Raw genomic sequence first — 17691 nt, forward strand, 5'->3', positions numbered from 1 at the left:
AAGAAAAAAAAATCCTAATCTATAAATTAACTTCTTACTTAAGTGCCAGCACTTAAGAGCTTTACATTTAAACCTCAAAACAATCCTACAAGATAGGTATTATGATAGTCTCTATTAATAATAAAACAGAAGTAACTTGCCCAAAGTTAGCATAGCACGTAAATAATACAGCCAGGATTCAAACACAGGTCTGATCCGGATTCTGTCCACTTTAGTATTGGAAAAATAATGAACCCAAAACTAAAAATTCTGTATCTGACAACAATTTTAACAATAAAAATAATTCACTGCCACAATAATATATGCAACTAAGACTTTTCTTTAAAGAAATAATAATTGGCTGGGTGTGGTGGCTCACGCCTGTAATCCCAGCACTTTGGGAGGCTGAGGCGGGTGGATCACGAGGTCAGGAGATCGAGACCATCCTGGCTAACACAGTGAAACCCCATCTCTATTAAAAATACAAAAAATTAGCCAGGCGTGGTGGTGGGCGCCTGTAGTCCCAGCTACTTGGGAGACTGAAGCAGGAGAATGGCGTGAACCCAGGAGGTGGAGCTTGCAGTGAGCTGAGATTGCGCCACTGCCCTGCACTCTAGCCTGGGAAACAGAGCGAGACTTTGTCTCAAAAAAAAAAAAAAAAGAAATAATAAATGACACGAATTAGCAAAATTCTACCGCTAAGGTAAAATAAGTATTTCCAATGCATGATATTAGTATTTTATTTTGTCCATATCCTTTAACCCTAAACCTTGAAACTTCAGCAAGCCTGCAATTATGTTTTAATAAAGACAGTTTTACAAGATACAATAGAGTATAGAGACTTATGAAAGATAAGCTCCGTAATAAATGTTCAAAACCAAATGATTCTGGAAAGACAGAGATTTTTATATACTTTACTTGCCATAAATAATAAAGAAGATCAACAAAATTTTTAAAAAATGGGCCAGGGCCATTGGCTCATGCCTGGAATCCCAGTTTTGGGAGGCTGAAGCAGGAGGATGGCTTGAGGCTAGAAGTTTGAGACCAGCCTGGGCACCATTAGCAAGCCCCATCTATAGAAAAAAATCAGAAAAAAATTAGCCAGGCATGGTGGCATGTGTGCCTGTAGTCCCAGTTACATGGGAAGCTAAGGCAGGAGGATCACCTGAACCCAGGAGTATGAGGCTGTAGTGACCTGATCATGCCACTGCACTCCAGTCGGGGTGACACAGTGAGACCCTCTCTCTAAAAGAAAAAGAAGTATCATAATCTATAGAATGATAACGACTTTTATAACTGAGACCTTTACTAATTCAGGCCTATGCTTTTATAAGCAGATTTAGATGCATAACTCCCCCCATCAATCAACAATTTGACTTACCTTAATGATATTTTGTAGTTTACATATTTCACTTTGCTCAGAGTTATGTGTTCCTTGTGCTTTGGAAATCTAGATCAGAAAAAGAGAATTAGTAAATAATTATACTGATTTTCTTGTCACCAGAAAGCCACAAACTAACTTCATTATAAGATAGTTTTTTAAAAAGGGGGATTTTCACAGATTCTGATTAAAGAATAGTGAATAATACACAATAAATAAAAGATGTCATATTTAAGAATTTATTAACTAATGGGGGGACAACAATTTGACAAAATAACTAAGTTAAGGTAGAAAAATTTATAGAATATTTTACTTAGCTTGACAAAATGTAAGGGTAAAGATAATTGAGCAGCTTTCTAAAAGGAAATTTCTTTTTTCTTTCTTTATATTTTGAGACAGGGTCTTTCTCTGTCACTCAGGCTAGAATGCAGTGGTGTGATCATGGCTCACTGCAGCCTCCACCTCCTGGGTTCAAGCAATCCTCCCACCTCAGCCTTCCAAGTAGCTGGGACTACAAGCACATGCCAGCATTCCTAGCTAATTTTTTTTTTGTAGAGACAGGGTCTCACTATGTTGCACAGACTGGTCTCGAGCTCCTGGCTGCAAGCAATCCTCCTGCCTTGGCCTCCCAAAGTGCTGGGATTAGACATGAACCACCATGCCTGGCAAAATCAAATGATTTTACCCAGAAGATCTCTACCCAATAAAGAATAACCTTTGTTTTAACAAATAAATATAACAACCTTTGGATTCTTCTCATTCAAAGCTGTATGTTGTTCATATATCTTTATTAGTATTACTATATAGCATCTTAATGAACCAAAAGCTACTCTAGGACTGAAAGAAAGAATAAAGTATAATAGAAAAAATACAGGATTTAGTCAAAACACGTGTGTTTGAATCATAACTTAACCACCGTGGCAATGGATAGTATGACTTAAACTTTTAGTTTCTTAGGGCTGAGCACGGTGGCTTACACTTGTAATCCCAACACTTTGGGAGGCCAAGGTGGGTGGATCATGAGGGGAAGAGATCAAGACCATCTGGCCAACATAGTGAAATCCTGTCTCTACTAAAAATACAAAAAAAAATTAGCTGGGAGTGGTGGCAGGCGCCTGTAGTCCTAGCTACTTGGGAGGCTGAGGCAGGAGAATCGCTTGAACCTGGGAGGCAGAGGTTGTAGTAAGATGAGATCACGCCACTGTACTCCAACCTGGCAACAGAGTGAGACTCCATCTCAAAAAAAACAAAAACAAAAACAAAAAACCCTTTCCGTTTCCTTATCTATAAACTACAGGTAATAAATACATCTCATAGTTATTAACATAATAATCTACTGTGATAATACATACGGAAGCATCTTATAAACTGTACTGCAAATGTTAATTTTATTATGTCTTGCTAGAAAATTAAGTCCTCTGAAAGGTCCCAAGTACACCTTTTTTACCTTTATAGTCGAGTACAGGTCTGTCATGGAGTAGGCATTTAAGATACATTGAAGTGAACACACCAAAAACCATTCTCTTCCCTATGAAATCTTACCCTAACCAATGTTTCTTAAAATATGTTCCTCAGGTTATCAGAATCACCAGGGCTATTTGTTTAAATACAGTTTAAGGCCCTAAAACTGGCTAACAAATTGGTATCTCTGAAGGTACTACAGAAGATCTCCAATACTGCCAAGTTCCCCAGGTCAGTTCTTATACATATAAAGTTTAAGAACTACTGCTTTTTGGAGATGAGATGGACAAACAGATCATCCTCTCTAAGGCTTATTTTGGGTACTGAGAATGTCTAGCAACTTGTGAAAGAAGGAGATAATTTTAATTGGGAAGATTTCTCCTTTACATAACTAGATTACATTCACAAAAACACAAAAAATAATCTCTTTACTCATATAATTTGTTTCCTTGCATTGACGAAATTAAATCTAAATGAACAATGTTTCAGTTTACTCCAGGTCTCATGTCTACTGACAATTTCCATAGTATACAGGTTGAGAATCCCTAATCCAAAAATCCAAAATCTGAAATGCTCCAAAATCTGAAACATTTGAGTGCCAACATGAAGCCACAAGTGGAAAATTCCACACGTAAGTAATTAATGCAAATTTTGGTTCATGCACAAATTATATAATATTATTTAAAATTACCTTCATAAGTACCTATGGGTATAAAGTTTATATGTAACATAAATGAATTCCATGTTTGGACGTGGGTCCCATCCTCAAGATATCTCATTATGTTTATGAAAATATTCCAAAATCTGGCTGGGCGAAGTGGCTCACGCTGTAATCCCAACACTTTGGGCGGCCTGAGGTCAAGAGTTTGAGACCAGCCTGGGTAACATGGTGAAACCCCATCTCTACTAAAAGTATAAAAAAACATTTAGAACTACTGCTTTTTGGAGATAAGATGGACAAACAGATCATCCTCTCTAAGGCTTATTTGGGGTACTGAGAATGTCTAGCAACTTGTGAAAGAAGGAGATAATTTTAATTGGGCGTGGTGGTGGGCGCCTGTAATCCCAGCTACTCAGGAGGCTGAGGCAGGAGAATTGCTTGAACCCGAGAGGCAGAGGGTGCAGTGAGCCGAGATGGTGCCACTGCACTGCAGCCTGGGCAACAGACTGAGACTCTGTCTCAAAGAAAAACAAAAAACAAAAAAGAAAGAACAAGAAAAGATTCCAAAATTCAAAATCTGAAACACTTCTAGTCTCAAGTATTTTGGATAAGAGATATTCATCCTGTATAAAATCTAATATGTAAGACAAAAAAGGGTTCCTTGGAAGGAAGTTTACAGCCCCAAATAACAAAGAATTAATTTCTAGTGCATGAGAAAAAAGACAAAATAGTTTATCATATTTTATAATATCAATTGCTGGATTTTCATTTTACATGTAACTAGAGCTAACAGAAACCTCAGACAACATCTAAGCAAGCAGTTTCAAACACGGTGTTTCAGAGTCCCGGTGTTTCCACCAGAGGAGTCTCAGGAACTCCAGAAGATAAGGTTCTTGGTTCAACCACAGCAACCCAATTTTTTTTCCTCTCATAATGTTTTATTTAAAAAAAAAAAAAAAAAAAAAAAAGGGTCTGTTGCTTTAATTTTTTTTTCCAAATAGTGTACAGAAAGGGAAACTGAGACTGGGAGAGAAAGATGACATGACCAAAATCAATTAGAAAGGCACCAGCAGAGGCCAGGCGCAGTGGCTCACGCCTGTAATCCCAGCACTTGGGAGGCCGAGGCGGGCGGATCATGAGGATCACAAGGTCAGGAATTCAAGACCAGCCTGACCAACATAGTGAAACCCCGTCTCTACTAAAAATACAAAAATTAGCCAGGCATGGTGGCACACACCTGTAATCCCAGCTACTTGGGAGGCTGAGACAGGGTTCATTTGAACCCAGGAGGCGGAGGTTGCAGTGAGCCAATACTGTGCCACTGTATTCCAGCCTGGGTGACAGAGTAAGACTCTGTTTAAAAAAAAAAAAAAGAAAGAAAGAAAGTAAGTCACTGGCAGAGGTCAGGTGCAGTGGCTCACACCTGTTATCCCAACACTTTAGGAGGCTGAGGTGGGCAGATCACCTGAGGTCAGGAGTTTGAGACTAGCCTGGCCAAAATGGTGAAACCCCGTCTCTACTAAAGATAAAAAAACTAGGCATAGTGGTGTGCTCCTGTAATCCCACCTACCCAGGAGGCTGAGGCAGGAGAATCGCTGGAACCCAGGAGGCAGAGGCTGCAGTGAGCCAAGATCGTGCCATAAGATCTGTCCTCTAGCCTGGGAGACAGAGCAAGATTCTGTCTCAAAAAAAAAAATAATAAAAAAAATAAAAACACACACAAAAAGAAAGTCACTGACGGAATTAGAATTTCTATTTCCTAGTCCAGGGTTCTTTCTGATATCAAAAGCTCTACATACAGCTTTTTATATTACACCTGTAATTTTACTCAAAGTTTTCAAAAACTCTAAAAAATTTTTATCTACCTGAGCAATATGCCTCCAATGGCCAACTTCAGACTCAAGTCTTGAAACTTCACTTGAGAGTCGGTTTATTTCTTGCTGGGACGAAATTATATCACCAAAGTCCATGTCATCATCATGGAAAGTTGAAGGATGATGACTAATCCCGTAAGCGAATGAAGACGATGCAGTGGTTGCTGGTACACCACCAGCTCCTGAAGGTACTGAATGAGTAGCTGACTGCAGTTTCAGCAACTGATCCTGGAGTGCAATCTGTCTGGCTTTAAGATGGCTGATTTCTACCTATATATTTATAATCCATGTTTTAGAAAAGGTACTTTAAAACAATCATATTGACCTTTCATAGATTTGTATTAAAAGACACAATATAATAATTTAAGATTATCCAATGATGGTCCTCTATTAACTGAATCTAAGTCTTTATTAAAAAAAAAAAAACATTCTAACTATAACATTTTTATTTAAAACACACTCACAATTAAGGCATAAATAATGTTACAAATAGTAGAAATATCAGAATTTTGTACGTTAATAAAAGAATGAATTTCTCAGTTAAACACGGGTTTGCTATCTTCTCTGTATGAAGTAGTATAGGCAATTTCTTAAGGTTCTGTTTGTGATTACCAAATCTTAAATGATGCGAAAATGAAAGCTGTGTCAGTCTATACACTGGAAATTTTCTTAGAATATCTTCTGTTACAAGAGTGTTGTGTAACTGATTATGGCTAGATGTAGGCTTAAAATGCACCATGAATCAGAGGTAACTTTGTACTGGCCTGCACAGCACAGCTGGAAGAATGCTTTGATTTATAAATCCAATCTTTTTAGATAAGAAAACAGTGAAACAGTGAGCCCATGGTTGTTATTAGCCCATGAATCTTAAAAAGAAATAATATACTGAAAGAGGTCTTAGCTCTAGCTTTGGCAAAGAGGAGCCAGTGAAAATCTGACCTATTTAGGAAGAGAACAGTATACAAGTTCTGAAATTACCAGCAGAGTTTTGACTGAAGGCAGGTAAGTCTTAGTGCAAAAAAAATTATAAACACGGACCTACCAAAATGCTACATCCATTCTTGTAAAAGATTATTCAAAACACAAAATCAAACAACCTAGACAGAACTGAAATAAGTTTTCTGTAAAGTAGTCAAAAGTAGTCCAGAAGACACTGCCACAACTGAGGAAAATTTGATATTGGGAAGACAGTCAACAAGTAAGGTATTTCTATATGCATAAAGTTAAGCAAGTAGACAAAAATTAAACACATTTATGTCGTATGCCATAACAAACAAGTTTTTCATATTGGAGCCCCTTCTCGAATGGAAATCTATAGTAGTGTGCAAATTTCATTCATTTTCCCACAAATGACATGAAATAAATTACATCTTGGAGAACATGAACATCACAATGAGGCCCACACATAGATTCAGGAAATAACAGATCTATATAATCATATCTTTCATCCTTGTAAAAAGTACTAAAATCCACATCTTTTTCAAAGTATCTATGATATTTAAAAAACTATCATTACATGGTATTTATATCAACTTGTAGAGTTACACAAGTGCAAGCTATAATAACAGATGCTTCCAAACCTGAATGCTTAATGTGCCCTCTAACATTGATAGTTAAGTAGAAAATACCAAAATTTCCCACACCAGTGTTTTCAACTGTGAGGTAAGCATCAGAATCACCTATGGATCTTTCGAAAATGACCAATACAGGTTGAGTATCCTTATCCGAATGCTCGGGACTAGAATCGTTTCACATTTCAGGTATTTTCCAATTTGAGAACATTCTCATAAATATAATGCGATATCCTGGGGATGGGACCCACGTCTAAACACAAAATTCATTTATGTTTCATATACACCTTATACCCACAGTATAAGGTGTGAAAGTAATTTTATAAAACGCTTTTAACAATTTTGTGCATAAAACAAAGCTTGTGTTCTGTACTTATGTGTGGAATTTTCCACTTGTGGCATCACAATGGCACTCAAAGTGTTGGATTTTGGAGCATTTCGAATTTCGGTAGGAATGCTCAACCTGTACCAGGGCCTCTTTCCAATACACTAACTTAGAATCTCCTAGGTGGTGTAGACATGTATATGCTTTTAAAGTGTCATAATGATACAGCTGTAAACCCCTGGGTAGGAGGAACTACTGTTCTATCATAATATTTACAACTCAATGCTACTCAAAACGTGGTCCACGGATGAATGCAGTGAATGTTCACTACCAGTTCAGAGCACGTATAGCAATGTGAAGAGTTAGATTTAAGACTTTTAAAGCAATTTGGTAGTAATTTTATATCTACTGAATCTTTTTTTTTTTTTTTTTTGAGATGGAGTCTCGGTCTGTCACCCAGGCTAGAGTGCAGTGGCGCGATCTCAGCTCACTGCAACCACCACCTCCCAGGTTCAAGCAATTCTTCTATCTCAGCCTCTCGAGTAGCTGAGACTACAGGCATATGCCACCACGCCCGGCTAATGTTTGTATTATTAGTAGAGACAGGGAATCGGGAAAAATAAAAAGGTAGGTTTGTAACTTTACTTTGAACTTGTGGACAGGCACGGTGGCTCACGCCTGTAATCTCAGCACTTTAGGAGGCCACCTGAGGTCAGGAGTTTGAGACCAGCCTGGCCAATGTGGTGAAACCCTATCTCTAATAAAAATTCAAAAATTAGCCAGGCGTGGTAGTGCATGCCTGTAATCCCAGCTACTCGGGAGGCTGAGGCACGAGAACTGCTTGAACTGGGATGCAGAAGTTGCAGTGAGCCGAGATCGCACCACTGCACTTCAGCCTGGGTGACAGAGTAAGACTCTGTCTCATCAAAAAAAAAAAATTAATTGAACTTGCAACTTTGCTTTTTTTAGTATTCACTTTATTTTTATAGTAATTCATTTTTTATTGTATTTTATGAAATTATCACTTTCCAACAAATTGGAAATTTAAGCACTACTCTCAAAACCTATGTATATCTTTAACGTGCTATACTTTTATCTTTCATCTTAGCATGTCACTAAAGGAACTAGAAAGCATGACACCTAAATCTTAAAAACCCAAATATAAAGTTATGGTAGAAATGAACATTTAGTCAACAAACGAAAAAACATCCAAATGATCTGGATAATAAAACAGGAAACAGGTCAATTCAATGTAAGTATTTATTCAGGGCCACTCACGTACTAAACACTAAGGAGAATTCAGTAACAGCACAACACATGAGGACACAGACTGTATTTTAAGGATTCAGAGTAACGTTAAATTATATAATATCTACTACCAGCACTGTAAAGCAAAGATAAATAAATTCCAAAGCAGCCATTTCAAACTAAAAAAACCCAAAAACATTTATAAAGCAATTATACATAAATTATATTTAATATTGTTTTTCCATGGAAAATCAAGCACATGCCAATACAACAAACATTAGGCTTCATAAAATCAGAAATTATAAGCAACAGATGCCTAAAGATATTTTATACAAAAACTTTTTCTCCTTTTGGAAAGAAAAAATTATACTTCACACAGGTTGGTTTATATAATGTAAACTTAATAGAAAACCTTATAAAGTTCTTATTAAATAAGGGATATCAAACTGAGTCGAAAATTATTAAATTCATCACTTTTTCAACATTTTTGTAGATCTGAATACACCTCGATTTATATTCTAACTCTAAAAACATACCTAAATACATTATAGTGAAGTACGTATGAAGTAACTGTGATCACATTTACCTCTTTTTGTTGCAGTTGATTTCGATAACTTGTAGACTGCTGCTTTATTTGAATCTCTGATGCTTCATGTTTCTCTTCTAGATCAGTACAAAGTTTCTTAAGCCTTTCATTCTAGGAAAAAAAAAGTATTTTCAACAAAAAGACTGCAAGTAAAACATGTAATTAGTTTTGTGCATGGCTTTATGAAAAACGTACTGCTTCCCCCCAAAAAAATGTCAAATATAAAAGGTCTCGGACAGAATTCTGGACTTCAAAATATGCTTTTAAATTAAAGTTAAAAATGCACTGACCAGCCGGGCACGGTGCCTCACGCCTGCAATCCCAGCACTTCGGGAGGCCAAGGCAGGCAGATCATGAGGTCAGGAAATCGAGACCATCCTGGCCAACATGGTGAAACCCCCATCTCTACTAAAATACAAAAAAAAATTAGCCGGGCATGGTAGTGCGCACCTATAATCCCAGCAACTCAGGAGGCTGTGGCAGGGGAATTGCTTGAACCTGGGAGGCAGAGGTTGCAGTGAGCCGAGATCATGCCACTGCCTTCCAGCCTGGTGACAGAGCGAGACTCCGTCTCAAAAAAAAAAGAAAAAAAAAATACACTGACCATGTTTATATAGAATATGCATAATTCTAAACCAAACAGTGAAATAGTAACATTTTGCTCAGATTGATTTTCTGTTAAGGCCACTAATCAATGTTTCCCCAACTTTGTCTACCCAGTTCTAGCATACAGTAGTCAATACATATCTAGTAAATACATGGATTACATGTTTTGAGTTTTTGTTTTCTCCCCAAACAGAACTTTTTTTAAAAGAAATCCTTCTGGGTGAAGTACAGGGAGGAGCTAAAATCTCACATCGTTTGCTTGTCCTTCAGAGTCCCTGAAGGACCTCTGAAAAATCCAATTTGAAAACCACTACTAGAACTGCTTGAAAAAAGTTCAAAGTATACAAAATAGCCTAATTCAATGAATCTAGACATCACACACTGTCTTTTAAGATGTTGAAAAACATGAAAAAAATTACTCAAATTGTATGTACCTAAATATTAAATTATCTTAACCTATTATCATTCCTTATTTGAATGAAATATGAAGAATATAATGGGGCAAGAGAAATGGACACTAAAACTATCTACAAAAAAGAATTTACAAATCACTGCAGATAACAATTTACTAAGCATTCTACTAATATACCCACAAACACAGTTTAACAACAATGAATGAGAAAAAGGAGACTGATGGTGAGAAAGAAAGCTCTTGCTAAAAGGTGAAGACTTTTTCACTTTGGGGATGTCATTTGTTTTCTTCTTAGATTCTAGGAACTTCTGATGTCAACAGATGTGAAAATAATGATCCAGGAAGATTACATAAATTCGCAGAGAAAATCAATGGAATAATCAAAGGAATAATTACAAAATCCACAAATCCTAGTTTGGGACTCTATCCCCAGAAATCTGACACAGACCTTAATTATCCTGAAGAACTAGTAGTAAGAAACAGGACCAATGGTCACAACAGCTGATTACTTTCTATTCTATTGGCTGCTTTTGCATGATTTTCTGTAAGCTGTTAATAAGAAAAACACCATATATAACTTAGCAATATAATATACTGAAGTCAAACCCTGGTTATAAAAGATCACTTCAGGGTTTTTTTTCACACAAAAATACCTAAGGCTATTTATTTAACTCTGATTAATAAACAGAACTTTAAAACTTTGAATATGGTCAGTATCTACTTGGTTGTCTGCCCTCATCTACATAGCCATATGAGAGTCAGAAAGATTGAGAAAAGGCTAGGCATGGTGGCTCATGCCTGTAATCTTAGCACTTTGGGAGGCTGAGGCAGGAGGATCACTTGAGCCCAGGCATTCAAGACCAGCCTGGGCAACATAAGGAACAAAAACTACAAATAGAAAAATTAGCTAGGTGTGTTGGCTTGCACTCATAGTCCCAGCTACTCAGGAGGCTGATGAGGGAAGACTGCTTGAGCCTGAGAGGTCATGGCTGCGGGAAGCCATGATCACACCACTGCACTCCAACTTGGGTGACAGAGCAAGACCCTGTCTCAAAAGAAAAAGAAAGGCTGAGAGAGCAAATGAAGGACAGTTTCTCTTCATGTGGCTGAATCCATAAAATATGAAGAGAGTTGCCAGAGATAGTATTTTCTATTATATGGAATATGGAACAGAGGGGGCTGGTCTAAAAGGAGAAAAGAATAAATGCATGGAAAGAAGACAAGAGAGTACAAATGAAAAGAGAGACAGACTCCTGATGGCCTCCAGGTCTAGCTGCAGTCCCTCTAAACTCTGACTACATTTCTGCTGTTGAGTCCATAGGACACTCATATCTTAAAATATTCTGTCCTACTTAATCCTTGGTTATACCATTAGGGTCCACAGAAATCAACTTAATTTCTTTTTTAGGCAGTCCTAACTATTTGTAAAACTTATTCTTTCTGAGAGGTCTACCAACAAAGAGAAAATTTACCTATTTTTAAAAATAGAATAAAACATTCTATCTTACAATTACCATAAGGGTACCATGGATCCTTTTATAAATCTAACAAAAATCACAGGATCATAATCAACTTGTATTTTCTGTATCTTAAAACATTTTGCTCTTTTACTATCACGGCAATTTTTAAAAAAACATTTAAAAACTTATTCCCAACTATTTTAAAAATGACAATAACAAAACGGAAAACCTATGAAATCACCTAGGAGAATGATACAATGGTAAAATAACCAGTTTTCTGACTGCATTGCCCAAAGTATTACATCTTTTTTTTTTTTTTTTTTTGAGACAGAGTCTCACTCTGTCGCCCAGGCTGGAATGTACTGGCACAATCTCAGCTCACTGCAACCGGGCTGGAGTGTAGTGGTACAATCTCAGCTCACTGCAACCTCCGCCTCCCAGGTTCAAGCGATTCTCCTGCCTCAGCCTCCTGAATAGCTGGGATTACAGGCACACACCACCACACCTGGCTAACTTTTGTATTTTTTGTACAGATGGGGTTTCACCACGTTGGTCAGGCTGGTCTCAAACTCTTGACCTCATGATCCGCCCGCCTCGGCCTCCCAAAGTGCTGGGATTACAGGCGTGAGCCACCACACCTGGCCTATATCAACTTTTTAAAAGAAAACAGCTGTCTACAGACACCACTTTTTGCAGTTGTTATTTTGTCTCTTTCATTGAAGACAGCTAAAAACTCAGAATTTTTAATTACTTGATGAAGAGAAGAAAACTGACAAAGGTAAACATTTCACAATTATCAGACAACTCAGAAGATGAATGCAAAGAGACAGAGAGCAGCATCCTAGAGTCTAATGGTTATGGTGAAATGGACTGTAGAAGTGAAATCTTATACAAATCTTCAGATGGCAATATCCTGGATGAATTTTCTGAAAGTCAAGAATTGATAAGTGAACAATATATTTCTAAGAACAAAAAAGAATATGGCTTTCACATCATTCAACAGGAAAATACTTCACTCTGCATTGTTTTGTGACAAGGACCTATACCATTTCATTTTGCTAAGCAGATATGTGACAGTATTATTTATTTATTTTGAAACTGAGTCTCGCTCTTGTTGCCCAGGCTGGAGTGAAATGGCGGGATCTCGGCTCACTGCAACCTCCACCTCCCAGGTTCAAGTGATTCTCCTGCCTCAGCCTCCCCAGCAGCTGAGATTACAGGCATGCGCCACCAAGCCCAGCGAATTTTGTATTTTTAGTAGAGACGGGGTTTCTCCATGTTGGTCAAGCTGGTCTCCAACTCACATGATCCACCCGCCTCAGCCTCCCAAAGTGCTGGGATTACAGGCGTGAGCCACCGCGCCTGTCCACGTGACAGTGTTCTTTCATCATGTATATTTGTACACCAACATTTACTTGATATGTTCATATGTAGAAGGCTGAAGGCAGGTGTGTATACAAAAGCAACTGGGAGGAAACAGATGACACAGAAATGAAAAAAGCTCAGTGGACTGACCATTCTGATTGGCATTTATAAATCTAAGAATAAACATGCTTTGTAATTATGGAGCAAAGATGACAGCCATCATCTCTTCAATAAAATCATGAGCCATTACAATTTTCAAAAGTATTCGTTTTAATGACACAATCAAGAACCAGGCTGGCCATGGTGGCTCACGCCTGTAATCCCAGCACTTTCAGAGGCCAAGGTGGAAAGACTGCTTGAAGCCAGGAGTTTGAGACCAGCCTGGTCAACAGAACAAGACATGGTCTCTACAAAAAAATTTATTTATTTATTTACTTACTTACTTATTTATTGGAGACGGAGTATTGCTTAGGCTGGAGTGCAGTGGTGTGGTCTCGGCTCACTGCAACCTCTGCCTCCTGGGTTCAAGTGATTCTCCTGCCTCAGCCTCCCAAGTAGCTGGGATTATAGGCGCCCGCCACCATATCCAGCTAATTTTTGTATTTTTCGTAGAGACGGGGTTTCACCATGTTGACCAAGCTGACCTCAAGTGATCTGACCACCTCAGTCTCCCAAAGTGCTGGGATTATAGGCATGAGCCACCGTGCCCAGCCTATTACAAAAAAATTTTAAAAATTAGCTGGGTGTGGTGTCGCATGCCTGTGGTCCCAGCTATTCAAGAGGCTGAAGCAGAAGGATCGGTTGAGCCCAGAAGTTTAAGGTTGCAGTGAACTATGATTGTGCCACTGTACTCCAGCCTGGGCAAAAAAGCAAGACCCTGTCTCAAAACAACCACCACAACAAAAATAACTAGAAGTAGTAATAACCTGAAATCTATTAGGGAGGTAACTGAAATTTGGAATCAATATTTTATGAGATAAAGATATTCCATGTTATGCAATTAAAGGTTAAAAAGCAGTTAACTGAATTCAAAGAACATTGGTTATTTTGAGTCTTTCAAAACCAGAAAAAAATTACATAAAAATTTGGATTTGCTGTATTTAAATTATTAAAATGTCTTTTTCTTTTTTTGATACAAGGTCTTACTCTGTCACCCAGCCTGGAGTACAATGGCAGGATCACAGTTCACCGCAGCCTTGACTTTCTGGGCCCTAAGATCAGGTAATCCTCCCACCTCAGCCTCCCGAGTAGCAGGAACTACAGACACCCACCACTACACCTTGGCTAATTTTTTTATCTTTATTTTTTGTAACCAGTCTCAAACTCTAGGCCTCAAGCCATCCTCCCACCTCCACCTCCCAAAGTGCTGAGATTACAGGCATGAGCCATTGCACCTAGTCTAGACACTAATAATGAATAAAACAGTAAAATTAATTTGCTACTCCTATATCTTTTTTTCTTTTTTTGGATGGAGTTTTTCTCTGTCACTCATGCTGGAATGCAGTGGTGTGATCTTGGCTCAATGCAACCTCCGCCTCCCAGTTTCCAGCAATTCTCCTGCCTTAAGCCTCCTGGGTAGCTGGGATTATAGGTGTGCGCCACCACATCTGGCTAATTTTTTTTATTTTTAGTCAGAGATGGGGTTTCACTATGTTGGCCAGGCTTGTCTCGAACTCCTGACCTCAAGTGATCCACCTGCCTTGGCTTCCCAAAATGCGGGGATTACAGACATGAGCCACTGTGCCTGGCTGCTATTCCTATATTCTTAACTTCTTTGTATCCAAATATTATTATCATTTTAGTGTTTAAAAAGCTCCAGGTTAAACAGAATTGCATTCTTAATATTATACTTAGTCAGGCGCAGTGGCTCACGTCTGTAATCCCAGCACTTTGGGAGGGTAAGGCGTGTGAATCACAAGGTCAGAAGTTTGAGACCAGCCTGGCCAATATGGTGAAAATACAAAATTAGCCGGGTGTGGTAACAGTCCTATAATCCCAGCTACTCAGGGGGCTGAGGCAGAGAAATTGCTTGAACCCAGGAGGTGGAGGTTGTAGTGAGCCAAGATGGTGCCACTGCACTCCAGCCTGGGTGACAGAGTGAGACTCTATCTCAAAAAAAAAAAAAATTATTCTTAAATAAATGTACCTCTGCAATTTAGTATGCTGTTAGAACACAGTAAACCCCGGATTATGATAAATTATTGATACTATTATTTCTACATTTGGCAGTTTTCCTACTTATACAGAAATAGAGATGGAAATATTAAAGAATAGCAAACTGCAGTACCAGGTAAATACATTTTTCATCTACAGAGGTTGATAAAAGCTCAAAAAACAATCGAGATTAAAGAAGAAAAGAAAAAAAAGTGCTAAGCAGTACATTTAAAAAGGATCAAAATAATGTTTGTGTGACTTTCATGACTTTGAAAAAGAAAAATCGAAGTAGTCTTTGATTTTCCTTACCTCTGATCTCAAGATTGCATGAATGGCTTCAATTTCCTTTGTTCTAGAATCAGGTAATTCTGCTACAAGAGAAATATCAAATATTGAATATTTAATCAATACCATACGAAGTAATAAACAGGTATTTTCAGGAAAATATATTTCACTGAGTTTATACAGAATAGTAGGCTGATACGAGAGGATTCAGAAGAAAAAAATTACTTTATTTCCATAACAACTTTTCACTGATACTAATGTTGTCATAAAAGTCATTCTTTTTGCCTATGCCCTCTATCTTAGGATGTCTACCTTTATCCCTTAGAAATGTTCATTAAAATTTTGCTGTGGGAAATTAAGCTTTAGAAATTAAAACTATTTCTCTGTGGGCTTATGCTGCTATAATTTTAGATGAAACTTATTCAACTGGGGCTTCAGGCCTTATTTCTAACTGTAAGAATTAAAGAAAGAGGAGACAAACACAAAGGGTGGCTTGCCAGTTAAGACAGGTTTATTTCAGAGAAAACAAACTTGAGAGGGGCATTTGGCTGAGTTAGGTTAGAGGCACTCTCTCTTCCAGACTAAGAGTTTTTAAGGATTTAGGGTGGGAGAGCATATTAGAGGCTTAGACTGCCTCTGTGTTTTTTTGTAGTGCTTATCTGGGAGGGAGAGTTGTGTGTTTGTTCCATTTTTTCTGGAGTTGCAGGCATACCCCCTGAATCTGCTTTAGCTTCCCTATGTTAGTGCACCTGAAGGGAAATGAAAGTGCTTATTAAGGCCCACTGCTTTAGTGGGGCCCATTGTATGAGAGTGAAGTTTGGCAGTTATCCAAGAGACTTCCCCCCACCTCCTTTTGTGCTCGAGTACCCCCTCTGTATGTGTTTTACTGTCTGCTTTTTCTGGCTGCTTGTAGTTAGAAGTGACTTCCTTGAAATGCATGAGGCTAGAAAGAAAGCTAGAGGTCAGGTGCGGTGGCTCACGCCTGTAATCCCAGCACTTTGGGAGGCCCAAGTGGGCGGATCACATGAGATCGGGAGTTTGAGACCAGCCTGGCCAACAGGTAAAATCTCATCTCTACTGAAAATACAAAAATTAGCCAGGTATGGTGGCACATGCCTATAATCCTAGCTACTCAGGAGGCTGAGGTAGAAGAATCACTTGAACCTGGGAGGTGGAGGTTGCAGTGAGTCGACGTTGCCCCACTGCACTCCAGCCTGGGCGACAGAGTAAGACTCCGTCTCCAAAAAAAGAAGGGGAGCTGGAACTTAAAAGTGGCAGTATTTGTCTGAGATAACAGTGTACCTGCTCTGTCACTAACTTCTGCTCTTAATACTATCAAATAATGACCTCTAAACTAAGAAAAATATACTGAGAACACTTAAAGTAACATAGACGCAATTTATTAAAAATGTGAATGAGCTCAGTCTGGTTTTGTACATTTTCATTTTTTAATTTTCTCGGAGAAAGTCTCACTTCACTCTGCCACCTAGGCTGGAGTATAATGGTGTGATCATGGCTCACTGTAGCCTCAAATTCTCTCGCTTCAGCCTTCCAAGTAGTTGGAATTACAGGCACATGTGACCACACCTACCTAATTTTTTTACTTTTTTGGAGAGATGAGGTTTCACTATGTTGCCCAGGCAGGTCTCGAACTCCTAGCCTTAGGCAGTCCTCCACACTCAGCCTCCCAAAGTGCTGGGATTACAGGTGTGAGTCACCATGCATGGCCCTTGGTTTTGTATATTTTCATTTAAAGTAGAGACAGAGCCCAGCAATATCAACATGGTAACCACAAATGCTAGTAGAAAATCATCATCCGGCTGCTCTCGGTGGCTCACACCTGTAATCCCAGCACTTTGGGAGGCCGAGGCAGGTGGATCAGTTGGTCAGGAGTTCAAGGACAACCCTGGCCAATATGGCAAAACCCCATCTCTACTAAAAATACAAAAAAACTGGTCAGTCATGGTGGAGGGTGCCTGTAATCTGCAATCCCAGCTACTTAGGAGGTGAGGCAGGAGAAATTGCCTGAACCGGGGAGGCAGAAACTGCAGTGAGCCAAGATTGTGCCACTGCACTCCAGTCTGGGCGACAGAACAAGACTTGGTCTCAACAACAAAAAAAAAGAAAAGAAAATCATCATCCAGAGTTAGATTTTTTTTCCTAGGTACTAGTATTTTTTTCATTACTCACAGCTCCTTAATATAAAAATAACTTCTCTGGACTACAGTTTATTAAGAGTTTCCAATTTTTTGGCTTCCCTGGGCCATACTGGAAGAACTGTCTTGGGCCATACATAAAATACACTAACGCTAACAATCGCTAA

The 17691-nt window shown here is 38.6% G+C and overlaps 1 protein-coding gene across 2 annotated transcripts in view; it reads right to left on the bottom strand.

The window, feature by feature from the left end:
• The window catches only part of TRIP11 (thyroid hormone receptor interactor 11), a 68452-nt gene that overhangs the window by 45917 nt on the left and 4844 nt on the right, over nucleotides 1–17691 (bottom strand). The window contains exons 2-5 of one of the 2 annotated variants that reach the window (XM_077941627.1): nucleotides 15393–15451; nucleotides 9087–9197; nucleotides 5348–5626; nucleotides 1361–1429 (exon numbers count right to left, since the gene is read on the bottom strand). In XM_077941627.1, coding sequence (XP_077797753.1) covers nucleotides 1361–1429; nucleotides 5348–5626; nucleotides 9087–9197; nucleotides 15393–15451 — 518 coding nt within the window. Of the gene's footprint in view, nucleotides 1–1360; nucleotides 1430–5347; nucleotides 5627–9086; nucleotides 9198–15392; nucleotides 15455–17691 lie in introns of both variants that reach the window. The other variant, XM_001092252.5, reaches the window with a different exon arrangement.

The sequence above is a fragment of the Macaca mulatta genome, chromosome 7 (genome assembly GCF_049350105.2).
Source record: "Macaca mulatta isolate MMU2019108-1 chromosome 7, T2T-MMU8v2.0, whole genome shotgun sequence".
Classification (NCBI taxonomy): domain Eukaryota; kingdom Metazoa; phylum Chordata; class Mammalia; order Primates; family Cercopithecidae; genus Macaca; species Macaca mulatta.